At 38.5% G+C, this 14,197-nt stretch overlaps 1 protein-coding gene and 1 long non-coding RNA gene across 2 annotated transcripts in view; one reads left to right on the forward strand and one right to left on the reverse strand.

Moving 5' to 3' along the window:
- The window catches only part of LOC132659866 (uncharacterized), a 995,695-nt gene that overhangs the window by 148,956 nt on the left and 832,542 nt on the right, over positions 1–14,197 (forward strand). The window lies entirely within an intron of this gene.
- Positions 9,494–10,579, reverse strand: LOC101105246 (olfactory receptor 7A17-like). The gene has a single exon (XM_042249778.2). It carries the CDS (start codon positions 10,554–10,556, stop codon positions 9,624–9,626), a length of 933 nt encoding a protein of 310 aa, XP_042105712.1. The 5' UTR covers positions 10,557–10,579; the 3' UTR covers positions 9,494–9,623.

Consider the following 14,197-nt stretch of genomic DNA (forward strand, 5'->3'; position numbering starts at 1 on the left):
TAGAAAACTATACATAAAATTTACATGTGGCAAAATGAAAACCAAAAAACTCAGAAGTCGGAAGATAGATATTTTGAAATAAAACAAATATTTTATCATGAAAATAACCTCCAAAAGTCAATTGAGAAATAATAATCCATAAAATTTTTTGAAATGCTAATAACTGGAGAAAACTGGGCAAATGATATATGACACAGTAATAATAGATAAGTCAAAATGATGATCAAATATGTAAAGTTTGCTGAAGCTGAGCCACAGTTTATGAAAACAAAAAAATGTTTTTCATACCCATTAGCCTGAGAAATAAGTGTAAAGACCTGTCACATTGCCTGGAGTTTGAACTTTTAAACCAGTAGCAAAAGCAGTGTTGTTAATTTTGCTGCCAGAAAACTAAAGTCTTACAGATTTGGTAAACAACCTGAAGACAGCTATAAATGTTATCATATAGATAGTCTGTAGCTCAAGTTTTCTGAGTCTCAACACTACTGACACTCCCAGTCAGATCAGGCTCTGTTGCTCTGTTTGTCCCATGCATTGAAAGATGCTGAAAGCCTCTGTGGCCTCCACCCAATCCTCTCCAGTGAGACAGTCAAAATGTTCCTGGACATTACTCAGAATCTTCTGCATGGGAAAAATCCTTCTTGATTTGAACCACAGTTGGTTCAAAAATCTCCACATATTTCTGTGGCATGAATGAAATAGCACTTTAATGATAGAGTATTAAAGGCCATTCATCAAAAGTGTGAGTAGCATAGCCATACTGTGAAATATTACCTAGCCTCTGACACAAATACTTTAATTAATCAATCAAGCAAACAAACAGACACAGCAATCTTTTGCCTCTGGGCTTAGTTGAACTGGCTTCTTTTCTTTCTGACCTTCTCATGTACCACCATTTAGACTGGAGACTCACCTTGATGGGGAAACTCTGGGAGGAAGCTCTCTGAGGGGGAGTCTGAATTCTTCTCTGGAAGGCTAATGATGAAGGCTCTGTCCCCAGACAAAAGAGCAGAAAGGGATGAAGCTACAGGCCAACCCCAACCCCAATCAGGATTAGGACTCCAAACAAAGAAATAAAGTGTCCATCCAGCTCAAGATTACACACACTGAGAGACTGCAGATGTTAGTCTTTATAGGTCCCTCTACCTGCTCATTAGGCACATTTCTTGTTATTTCAACCTCTAAGCACATAATTCCCCTGTGGAAACCTGTTCAGGAAGGAAGGAAATTTTCCCTAAAGATTCTCTATTCACAAGGGATCAGGTAGAAGTCAAGATAATCCATTTTTTTTCTTGTTTTTTTCACTCCTTCTCCATAAAATTTCCTCCCTTTCAGATCTCTAAATCTCCTAGTACCTTGTTTCAACCTTGAGTTAAAGTTTTTTCTAAGTCTAAGACTGAGTATCTGAACTAGGTCTCTTGTATCTCAAAAGTTTTGATTTATGATGGGGATACTTTAAATCTCCAGGAAATTTCTGTTCTCTTTTTCAATAAGGGGAAGAACTCAGTTCTTTTGTTAATCAACCTTGGGGCACTACATATGTTGTCTTCATGACACTTTTGCCATAACATTTAGGAACTTCATACTTATATCTCTAGTTCTGAGCTTTCATGTAATTCTCCATTATAAAATATTTTTTGATGATAGTAAATATACTTAGATATTTTGTGCTAAAGCTTGATCTTAGTGCCTGATGAGAATTGTTTGATTGAATATTTACAGATGTTTCATCTGTGAGGAAGTACATTTAAGAACTCCATTCTCCACTGCAGAAATGGAGCTTGGAGGAGTTTAATGATACGGCTGAAATTAATATCTGAGTATTTGATGGTCCTTGATTGTAAACTTGTCAGGGTGTGTCTAGTTTCCAAACTATACACCAGTAGTTCTGAATCATAGAGGATTTTTCCCTGGGATGTTTGACAACATCTGAAATGATGCTGCCAAACATCTAAAATCTGTGGGAAAGCATCCCCAGAATAGTATGCTTCCTCAAATGGCAACAATAAGGGGTAGCAAAGTTATTCTAAGTCAGTCCTTTTCTAACTTCATTGTAGCTACAAATCAACAGCAATCCTACTACAAATTCAGAATCTGATTCAGCAGGACCTGGTGGGTCCAAAGACTGCATTTCTAACAAGCTGCTGGATGATGCTGACTCTGCAGGTCCTGGTCTGTGGACACTCTTTGAGTAACAAGGCTGTGATCCTGTGATACAATTAGTTGCAGATAGTTTTAGGTCTTCTTCCTCAAAATGTGTTTTTGCATTTAATTTTGAAGAAATAGTGCATTCACTCATTTCAGAGGCTGTGACTAATTCTGTCTGTTTCTCTTATAGAAGGGTTCCTGCCAAGCCGCTTCAGTTGTGTCCGACTTTGTGCGACCCTATAGATGGCAGCCCACCAGGCTCTACCATCCCCGGGATTCTTGAATGATATAAAATGATACACTTACAAAACAGACTGTGTAGTAGGCAGAATGTTGTTTAGTCGCTAAGTCATGTCAACTCTTTGTGACCCCATGGACTGCAGTGCACCAGGCTCCTCTGTCCATGGGTTTTCCCAGGCAAGAATATTGGAGTGTGTCGCCATTTCCTCCTCTAGGGGATCTTTCTGACCCAGGGATGGAACCTGTGTCTCCTGCTTGTCAGATAGATTCTTTACCACTGAGTCATCTGGGAAGCCCAATCAGCAAAATAAACCAGCTAATATGTATCATATTACAATTGACTGCCTTCATCCAGTTTGCCCAACTACCCCAATCCCCTTCCTCTCTGATAAATATCAATTATCAATCTGTTCTCTGCATCTGTAAGTTTTGGTCCATTTCTTTATTCCTTTTGTTTTTTAGATTTCATGTGCAAGTGAAATCATACTTGATTTCATCTTTCTCTGTCTGGCTTATTTAGTATGGCATAATACCTGGAAGGTCCATCCACATTGTCACAAATGGCCAGATTTTTATTTTTTATGGCTGAGTAGTATGCCATTGTGTGTGTGTGTGTGTGTGTGTGTATTTCACATCATTATCCATTCATCCATCAATGGACATGTAGGTAGCTTTCATGTCTTGGTCAATGTAAATAATGGTGCAATGAATATAGGGTTGCATATATCTTTTCAAATTACTGCTCTCATTTTACTCAGAGAAATACCCAGAAGTTGAATACCTAGGTAATATAGTAGTTCTATTTATAATTTTTGAGGAATCTCCATACTGCTCTCCATAATGGCTGTACACATTCACATTTCTACCAACAGTGCACTAGGGTTTCCTTTTCTCCACATCCTCACCAACGTTTGTTATTTCTCCTTTTTCATTTTTAAGAAGCTTTAAAAAATTAGCTTACTTTTTAAAATATAAATTTATTTATTTTAATTGGAGGTTAATTACTTTACAATATTGTATTAGTTTTGCCATACATCAACATGAATCCACCACAGGTATACATGTGTTCCCCATCCTGAACCCCCCTCCTACCTCCCTCCCTGTACCATCCCTCTGGGTCGTCTCAGTGCACCAGCCCCAAGCATCCAGTATTATGCATCGAACCTGGACTGGTGATTCGTTTCACAAAAATTAGCTTTATTAAGGTATAGTTAATATTTATAATCATAAGATATTCGAAGTGTACCTCATGATGATCTGATTTATGTCTACTTTGTGAAAGGAATTCTCCTTTAACTTACACATCCATTACTTTACACACTTATCTTGTTTGTTTGTGTATGTGTGAGAAAATTTAAGTTCTACTCTCTTCAGTTAAGTCGCTGAGTTATGTCTGACTCTGCTACCCCATGGACTGCAGCACGCCAGGCTTCCCTGTCCATCACCAATTCCCAGAGTTTACTCAAACTCATGTCTGTTAAGTCGGTGATGCCATCCAACCATCTCATCCTCTATCATCCCCTTCTCCTACCTTCAATCTTTCCCAGCATCAGGGTCTTTTCAAATGAGTTAACTCTTCGCATCAGATGGCCAAAATATTGGAGTTTCAACTTCAACATCAGTCCTTCCAATGAATATTCAGGGCTGATTTCCTTTAGGATGGACTGTTGGATCTCCTTGCAGTCCAAAAGACTTTCTGTTCAAAAGTATCAATTCTTTGGCGCTCAGCTTTCTTTATAGTCCAACTTTCACATCCATACATGACTACTGGAAAACCATAGCCTTGACTAGATGGACCTTTGTTGGCAAAGTAATGTCTCTGCTTTTTAATATGCCGTCTAGGTTGGTTATAACTTTCCTTCCAAGGAGTAAGCATCTTTTAATTTCATGGCTGCAATCACCATCTGCAGTGATTTTGGAGCCCCCCAAAATAAAGTCTGTCACTGTTTCCACTGTTTCTCCATCTATTCACCATGAAGTGATGGCAAATACCCTACTGTCTTAGCAAATTGCAATTGTACAATGCAGTGTTGTCAACAATAGTCATCATGATTTATTCGGTTGGCCAAAAAGTTCATTTGGGTTTTATGTATGATATTATGGTGTGTGTGTGTGTGTGTGTGTGTGTGTGTGTGTATGTATATATATAAATTTAGATTAATATTAGAGTGCCAAGATGAATGGAAAAAGAAGATATGATACATATATGCAATGGAATATAGCTCAGCTATAAAAAGGAAAGCATTGAGTCAGTTGTAGTGGGGTGGATGAACATAGAGTCAGTTATTTATACAGAGTGAAATAAGTCAGAAAGAGAAAAACAAATAACATTTACTAATGCATATACATGGAATCTAGAAAAAATATACTGATGAACCAATTTAGAGAGAAGAAATGGGGATGCAGGTGAGATAACAGACTTGTGGACACTGTGGGGGAAGGAGAGGATAGGACCTATTGAAAAAGCAGCACTGACATATAGACACTATCATGTGTAAAACAGGCAACTAGTGGGAAGCTTCCGTATAACACAGGGAGACCAGCCTGGTGCTCTGTGATGACCTAGACGGGTGGAAGCGGGGAGTGGGAGGGAGAATCAAGAGGAAGGGTATATATAAATATATGTGTGTGTGTATATATATATATATATAATTATGACTTATTCATGTTGATGTATGGCAGAGACCACCACAACATTGTAAAAGTAATTAACCTCCAGTAAGAAAAAATGCCAGGTGGTATACCTGTAACTCTCGGCTTCCCTGGTGGCTCAGATGGTAAAGAATCTGCCTGCAGTGTGGGAGACCCCAGAGTCAGGAAGATCCCCTGGAGAAGGGAAAGGCAACCCACTACAATATTCTTTTCCAGAGAATCCCACTGATACACACACACACACAGAGGCCCTTGGCGGAATGCTAGGGGGTCACAAAGATTTGGGCACGACTGAGTGACTAAATACGTGTAACTACATAGAAAAGCTGTAGGGGGTGGAGGAAATAGGGAGAGGGTAGTGAAATCTTTCAGTTACAGGTTGAATAAGATATCAGGCTCTCATCTTTCTTATAATAGCCATTCTAAAGAATGTGACATGATTTCTTTCTGTTTTGATTTGCATTTTCCTGGTAATTAATGATGTTGAGACATCTGTTTATGTGTCTGCCTGCCACTTGTATGCCTTTTTGGAAAAATATCTAGGTCATTTTAAGAATATTAATGATTTCAGTCCACGAACTTAAGGTCTATTTCCATTTATTTGTGACTTCTTCAATTTCTTTCCTCCATGTCTTCTAGATTTCAGTGTATAGGTCTTTTCCCTCTTTCATAAATTGTGCCAAGTTATTTCATTTTTTATGCAGTTTTAAATGGGATTGGTTTTTACATTTCTTTTTCTGATAATTCATTATTAGAGTCTAGAAACACGAGAGGTATCTGTATGTTGATTTTGTATCTCATAGTTTCAAGAAAGTTATTTATTAGTTCAAAAAGTTCTTTGTTAGAATTTTTAAATATATATATATATGTATATATATCGTATCATTTTATCTGTAAATGCTGCTGCTAAGTCACTTCAGTCCTGTCCGACTCTGTGCAACCCCCATAGATGGCAGCCAATGAGGCTCCCCCGTCCCTGGGATTCTCCAGGGAAGAATACTGGGATGGGTTGCCATTTCCTTCTCCAATGCATGAAAGTGAAAAGTGAAATAGTGACAGTTTTACTTCTTCTTTTCTAATTTGGACTCTGTTATTACATTTTATCAGAGAAGGCGATGGCACCCCACTCCAGTACTCTTGCCTGGAAAATCCCATGGATGGAAGAGTCTGGTAGGCTGCAGTCCAAGGGGTCGTGAAGAGTCGGACACGACTGAGCAACTTCCCTTTCACTTTTCACTTTCATGCATTGGAGAAGGAAATGGCAACCCACTCCAGTGTTCTTACCTGGAGAATCCCAGGGATGGGGGAGCCTGGTGGGCTGCCGTCTATGGGGTCACACAGAGTCGGACATGACTGAAGTGACTTAGCAGCATTGCATTGCATTGCATTTTATTGTCTAATTACTGTGGTTAGGATTTCCAATACTATGTTGAATGAAAGTGGCCTGAGTGAGCATTCTTTTCTTTTTTCTGATCTTAGAGGGAAAGTTTTTCATCTTCTCACCATTGGGTATAATGTTATCTGCAGACTTGTATATATAGCCTACATTATGTGGTGGTATGCTTCCTCTGTACCTACTCTATTGAGGGTTTTTTCTATCATAAACAAATATTGAATTTTGTCAAATGATTATTTTGCATCTGTTGAAATGATTGGGCTTTCCAGGTGGCACTAGTAGTAAAGAACCTGCCTGTCAATCCAGGAGACGAAAGAGATAAAATTTCAGTCCTTGGATTGGGAAGATCCCCTGGAAGACGAAATGATAACCCACTCCAGTGTGCTTGCCTGGAAAGTCCCATGGACAAAGGAAGCTGGCGGGCTACAGTCCATGGGGTCACAAAGAGATGGACATGACTGAAGCGATTTAGCACAGCACACTGAAATTATCATATGATATTTATCCTTCCTTCAGTTAATTTGGTGTATCATTTGACTGATTTGAGGATGTTTAACCATTTTTGAAGAAAGCTGAGCGCCGAAGAATTGATGCTTTTGAACTGTGGTGTTGGAGAAGACTCTTGAGAGTCCCTTGGACTGCAAGGAGATCCAACCAGTCCATTCTGAAGGACATCAGCCCTGGGATTTCTTTGGAAGGAATGATGCTGAAGCTGAAACTCCAGTTCTTTGACCACCTCATGCGAAGAGTTGACTCATGGAAAAGACTCTGATGCTGAGAGGGATTGGGGGCAGGAGGAGAAGGGGATGACAGAGGATGAGATGGCTGGATGGCATCACTGACTCGATGGACGTGAGTCTGAGTGAACTCCGGAAGTTGGTAATGGACAGGGAGGCCTGGCATTCTGCGATTCATGAGGTCACAAAGAGTCAGACATGACTGAGCACCTGAACTGAACTGAACTGAACCATTCTTGCATCCTTGAAGTGAGTCCCACTTGATCATGATGTATGATCCATTAGATATATTTTTGAATTTATTTGCTAATATTTTTTGAAGATTTTTGCATGTGTGTTCATTAATGATATTGGTACAATTCTTTATTCTTTTATTGTCCTTGTCTGATTTTGAATCAAGGTAATTCTGGCCTTGTAAAGTGAGTTTGGAAGCATTTTTCCTCTTTGATTTTTTGAAAGTTTTTGGAAGCTAGATACTAATCTTTAATGTTTATTAGAATTTATCAGTGAAGCTTCTGGTCCTGGACTTTTGTTTGTTGTGAGGTTTTCGGTTACTGATTCAATATCCTTACTAGTAACTGCTGCTACTGCTAAGTCACTTCAACTGGTGTATTCATGTTTTCTGTTTCTTCATGATTCCCTCTTGGGAAAATGTTTGTTTTGTAGGAATGTTTCTGTTTCTTCTCGGTTGTCCAATTTGTTGGTATAAATATTCATAGTAGTCTTTTGTGGTCCTTTGCATTTCTGTGATATTAATTGTAATTTTTCCTCTTTCATTTCTGATTTATTTGAGCTTTTTCTGTTTTTCCTATGCTGCCATCTTGAACTGTCACCCAAATATTTTATATTAGCCTAACAAGACTCATTTTAATCTTCTGACATCTAAGAGAATAAATGTGTTTATTTAAGCAACTAGTGTGGAAGTATTTTGCAATTGGACTAAAAATCTAATGTAGACACTTATTGAATAAAATTTGTTTGCAATAATAAAATTTAATCCTCTCCATTCATTAGCTTAGTTTGAGTAAGGGCATGCTATGTCAAACACCCATATTAAGTAAATAAAAGCCTATATTACATAAAAAAACTAAATCAATTTGAAGATATTCTGCCCCATTAGCTGATACAATACATTTTTAATTTTATAGATGTAAATGCCAACTGTCTGCCTGTGGTTCTTTTGTGGCATTGAGGTAGGAAAAGTAATTCACATCAAATTGAGCTTACTCATTTGCACTTTAAATTTTTGTGTCTATATTTCTATATTTTTATTTTATATTAATTCAAATGTTCATTATTTTCATTTCAATCTCTCAGTTCCTCTCATTTCCTTTCTACATGAAAGATGTCTGTGTGCACGCACACATGTGTACTACACTGTTTATTTGAAAGAAAAAAAAAAAGTATACACACAGAAATGAACTTAGCCCTTAGCTGTTTTCTTTGGATTAGAATAGAAATGTCCACACATTTCATTTGTTTCTCATAGCATCCATATGAAGTTTTGTTTAGTATTTCACAACACCTTCATAAACAAGGAAACAGGCTCACGGAGCTTAAATTTTTTCACAATTACATAATAAAGCATGTAAAGCTATGTGCACTGTCAAATTAAACACAAAGAGAAATAGGCATTATGTTCTCAGTTTTGGATAGCTTGTTTATTCCATTAAATTGTACACTTTTTATTTAGTTACTTATTTAGGCTGCACAGGTTCTTCATTATGGTGTGCAGTCTTTTCTCTAGTTGTGGCATGTGGGCTCTCTAGTTGAGGTGCAGGGGCTTAGTTGCCCTGTAGCATGTGGGATCTTAGTTCCCAGACCAAGGATCGAACCTGTGTCCCTTGCATTGGAAAGCAGATTTTTAATCACTGGACCATCAGGAAAGCCCCTCAAACTGTTATGCAGTTTATTTGTGTAATTATATTCCAATAACTTAATAAATGGAAAAGAATCCGATGGTGAATGGCTAAGGGTTGAATCTAGGGCTTAGGCAGGTGGTTCTCACTTAACATGGGTGAGAGCTGTCTTCTAATTGGGAAGGAAGTCAAACATCATTTATGGATATAGAAATGCTGAAATTAAAAATAAGTAATTCACATGATAAACTCATTTTTTTCTGTAAATAGGAGATCAGCATAGATACAGAAATAACCATAAACCAATTCAAGACAGAAGAGCATGGCATGCTTATTCAACATCACTTAGAAACATAATAGAGGGATTTACAGCTGACTACACACTCATGGGGAGAATAATAAAAGTTGGTACAATTCCCAGTATATAATTTCATTTGATAATAAAATGTAGAGGCCTTGAATTCAAAGAAATGGAAATTTTGGGAAATAAATGGATCAAGTTTTACTTCAGCAACCTGATCTAAGAATTGGGCTCTGAGGTTTTGAGCCCTAAAATCACAGGCATTTCTTCAGCCCCAGGAAAACTGGTCCTTATATAGCTGCCATCCCAATGATCCTTCTCAGAGCCCTCTTTATGTCTTTATTCCTCAGACTATAGATGAAGGGGTTCAGCATGGGTGTGACCACAGTGTATATCACCGAGGAAACAGCGCTTGATTGTGAGCTGTGAGTAGCAGCAGAGCTAAGATACACTCCCAGGACTGTGCAAAAGAATAAAGCGACAACTGAGAGGTGAGAGGCACAGGTGGAAAATGCTTTATACTTCCCCTGAGCAGATGAAATTCCTAGTATAGAGGAAACTATCTTAGAATATGAGTAAAGTATTCCAGTGAGGGAAATGCCACCATACACCCCAGCTGCAAAATACATCAACATGTCATTAAGAAAAGTGTCAGAACAAGCAAGCTGAACCACTTGATTAACTTCACAGAAAAAGTGGGGGATTTCCAAGTCTGTACAGAAGGCCAGCCACAACACCATTATGCTTTGTGTCAAGGAATTCAGAGCACTCATGATCCAGGACAGCAGAACCAGGAGTCCACAGAGCCAGGGGTTCATGATGACTGTGTAGTGGAGTGGGTGGCAGATGGCCACAAAGCGGTCATAGGCCATCACGGTCAGGAGGAACACGTCCAATGTTGCAAAAAATAAGAAAAAATGCATCTGGATGATGCAGCCTTCATAGGTTATTACTTTCTTCTGTGTCCTTATGTTCCTCAACATCTTTGGGACAGTGGTAGAGATAAAACAGATGTCTACAAAGGACAGATTGGAGAGGAAGAAGTGCATGGGGTTGTGGAGGTGGGAGTCTGAGCTGACAGCCAGGATGATGAGCAGATTTCCAAACACAGTGATCAGGTACATGGAGAGGAAAAGCCCAAATATGAGGGGCTGCAGTTCTGGTTCATTTGATAATCCCAGGAGAATAAATTCTGAAACTGGTGTCTCATTCCCAGGTCCCATGTGATGCAAATGACTGCCTAGAAACAAAAAATAGCATGACTAGTTTTTCAAAAATTGGCATTGCAAACATAGGTGAACTCTAACATTTATATTTTGCATTCAAAAAATATTCATGATTTTGTGTAGAAATTTCCCCTTCAAGCCAATCTCCTATGCCATCTCCAAATAGGAAAGCCTATCTTACAATTAGCTTTTCCCCCTAGTGGTCAGGTATTCGACATTTGTAATGAGGGATTTTGTCATGCATTTGAGGGAATACAAATTTAAGGCCTACTACATTCTGGAGAAACAGGAGAGGGTGCTGAGAGACAATAGGTCCTGTAGTTCAATGGTGGAGAAAATATATAAGTAAAAAATTTAAAAACTCATACAAATGATCATATGTTGACAAGTGCAGAAAAGGAAATTAGATCAAACATAAAGATGAGAGTTGATAAGGGTATTATTATTTTTTTATTATTATATTTTTCTGTTAATTAAATTTATTTATTTATTTATTTTAATTTAATTTTTTTATTTTACAATACTGTATTGTTCAGGTAGCCTGGAAAACATTTGATCAGAGACCTCAAGAAAGAGAATGAAGGAGACATGAGTCTCTCTGCGTAGAAGTGTGTGCTAGTCAGAGGGAACAGCTGTGTTTCAAAACAACCAACTCCCTGACTTCCTTCTCTCCCAGTGACTCCCCACTGTGAAACGAGCTCCAGATTCCACAGTTTCAAATCCTAGCCTTGACTCTGTGTGACTGAACCACCACTTCACCCTTGTGCTGCCTTCACTCACATCAATTTCATGAATATTAAACTTGAGTCACAGCTTCACTTGATGCCACAGGCTCAAGACTCAGAGCTTATATGCACCTCCTCAGAGAATCAACCACTCTATTTGGAATTTTCACCCCTCCCTATCTCCAAAACACCATCTTCTTTTTCAGATCATTTCTTTCATGAATTCTCCCCTTTTTAAAACATTTGTACAGAAAACAGGGAATTTCACTTACAGTCATTTAGATACAGGGTTATCATTATGAGGTTTTAATTAATTCTGCATCTTTTATTCTTTGTTAGACTATAAGTACCTTGAGGCATATGTCAATATCATACATACTCTTCAACCCCTTAGATTTTGTTTAGCTGGGAGCAGTACCTGAATAAATACATACTGCATGAAGGAATGAAAAAGACGCGTTCTCATAGAAATCGCTAAAAAGGACCAGGGAAACATTAACATAGTTTTCAAAGACATGCTGGAGAAACGTTTCCCATATTCTGAGATTCACACCTATTAGAGGTTCACACTATGTAGTTTGTAAGAATAAAATAAGGTAGAAAAAATGAAATGGAAAATTAAAATGTCAGACTGCATCACATACAGTAGGATTTTTCTGATTCTTTTTGTTCAGTCAGATGCCTGTGTTCGTGTTTGCTCATGCCCATGCATGCATGTGTGGATCACATGACAGAGTCAAAAAAGTTACTTACCCGCTGCAATAAATGCAAGAAGACATTTATAAGAGACCAGTCCTTGCTGAAGGAGAAGCAGTATAAATAGAGGCCAAGGTAAGAGCAGGTTGCAGAAGGACCAGACAGGAGTGTGGGGGCTGAAGGGACTTCAGACTCAAGGGCCCGCAAACTGACTGCACTTCTATTCCTCCAGTGCCTCACTACCGCGCCCACATCAGGCCCTCTGTCAATTCTTTATTGCATATTTATCCCTGCATATTTGTCCACAATTTTCATATGGTCCAGTAGTGCATGACTCTCCTTTTTATTGCTTTTCTTTCTTTTTAAAAATAGATTTTATTTATTTAATTTTGGTTGTGTTGGGTCTACATTGCTGTGCGGTCTTTTCTCTAGGTGAAACGAGCAGGGGCTACTCTCTAGTTGTGGTGTGGCTTTCTCATTGCTGTGACTTCCCATTGCAGAGTCCAGGCTCTAGGGTGTGTGGGCTTGAGTAGTTGCACCACCTGGGCTCTAGATCACAGGCTCAATAATTGTTGTGCACAGGCTTAGTTGCTCCACAGCATGTGGGATCTTCCTGGATCAGGGATTGGACCATGTCTCCTACATTGGCAGGTGGATTCTTCACTACTGAGCCAGGACGTAAGCCCCCTATCATTTTTCTTAAGTGGTATTTTTCTTTGTTATTCCTTGGCTTTGATTTTTTTTTTTTGGTGGCAAACCCCTTGGTCACACTCTACTTCTGAGACTTGTCCCACCTGTGATAAACTCCTCATAATATACCCTACAAAATCCAATAAACACCACAGAACCTATCCCTTCCTTCACGTGATTTGTACCTGATGACACTTTGCAATATATGTGTTTATTTTATTCTGAAATAAAATAAATGTTAAATCTATTAAAATATTAGATCCAAATCATCAGAGACCTTACCTGCTTTGTACACTCTGGTGCCTTCATAGAGGTATTAATAAAATTACAGAGGAAATAATAGAGCAAAAAAAGAAAGGAACAATAACACTCAAATGCCAGTATATGAAACAATGTGCATAGATAATATGTAATAGAGAAGCAAATGATAATTCACCCCCCAAATATATTCAGCCTCCCGGGTAACAAACCTAATGCAAAATTAAGCCTTTTAGCATAATATGACTCTGTATACTAAATTCAGTTTTTTCAAGTGAATACTCAATGTGAGAAAAGATTCTATGAAATGTGTGTCTTAAGAACTGTAAGCTTCCAGGTAGTAGCTATTCCATTGATCTGGGTTTTCCTTATGAATATAGAACATGCTCAAATATACCCCATCTCAAAAATCAAAAATAAATACATAAAATGTCATCACTTCACTGCAAGCCACTCTTAACCAAATAGCATGTTTTCCTACTCTCTTAAACTGCAAATCTCTTTGGAAATGTTCGACTTTTACTGACACCACTATGCCTTCCATTTCTTCTTGAGTCTCCTCTAACTAGGTTTTCGTCCCCATCACATAATTATCAACAATTCTTGAATTGCTGAATGCAGTAGACGCTTGTCTTTTTTACATATGAAACAAACTGATTATAAATTATTAAGACAACCTTGGCTCTGGACCAGCAGTTCGGGCTTTCAGGTGACCTCAAGTAAATGTTCTTGGGTTTCATCCTCTCTGACTTTCTCCTGCTGGGCTTTCAGACTCACCCAGATAGGAAGTCTGAGAGGAAGGTCTCTGTGTGGAAGTCCAAATTCCTCTTGAAGGGTTGATGGTGGAGACTGAAGCTCTGAATCCAGACAAGAAAGCAGGAAAGAGTGAAGCGTGGGTCTCTGAACCATAATTAAGAATCCAAATGCAAAACATGCCCCGTTCAGCTAAAGGTGGAGCTGCTCAGACATTGCAGCAGCGGAGATATTTATAGCTCTGTGTATATGCGGTATCTGCTCATTATACATGTTCAGCACATTTCCACTATTACTTCAATCCTCACACATCATTTCCTCAGGGGAACTTGTCTGGACAGAATGGAGTTTTTTCAGCTGATTGGTCATTCCCAGGAGACCAGATTAGAAGTCAAGTGTATCCAATTCTTATTACTACTCCATGAACCCTCCTGTATCCCAGAGTTCTAACACTGACACTTTTTGCAACTCTGAGTCAAAGTGTCCTCTAAGTCTGAGGAACCTGTCTGGACTAAG

The sequence above is a fragment of the Ovis aries genome, chromosome 5, assembly GCF_016772045.2.
Source record: "Ovis aries strain OAR_USU_Benz2616 breed Rambouillet chromosome 5, ARS-UI_Ramb_v3.0, whole genome shotgun sequence".
Lineage (NCBI taxonomy): Eukaryota > Metazoa > Chordata > Mammalia > Artiodactyla > Bovidae > Ovis > Ovis aries.

Excerpts from the sequence above, each read along its gene's own strand:
- LOC101105246 (XM_042249778.2), bottom strand. The coding sequence starts at position 10,556 with ATGGGACCTGGGAATGAGACACCAGTTTCAGAATTTATTCTCCTGGGA.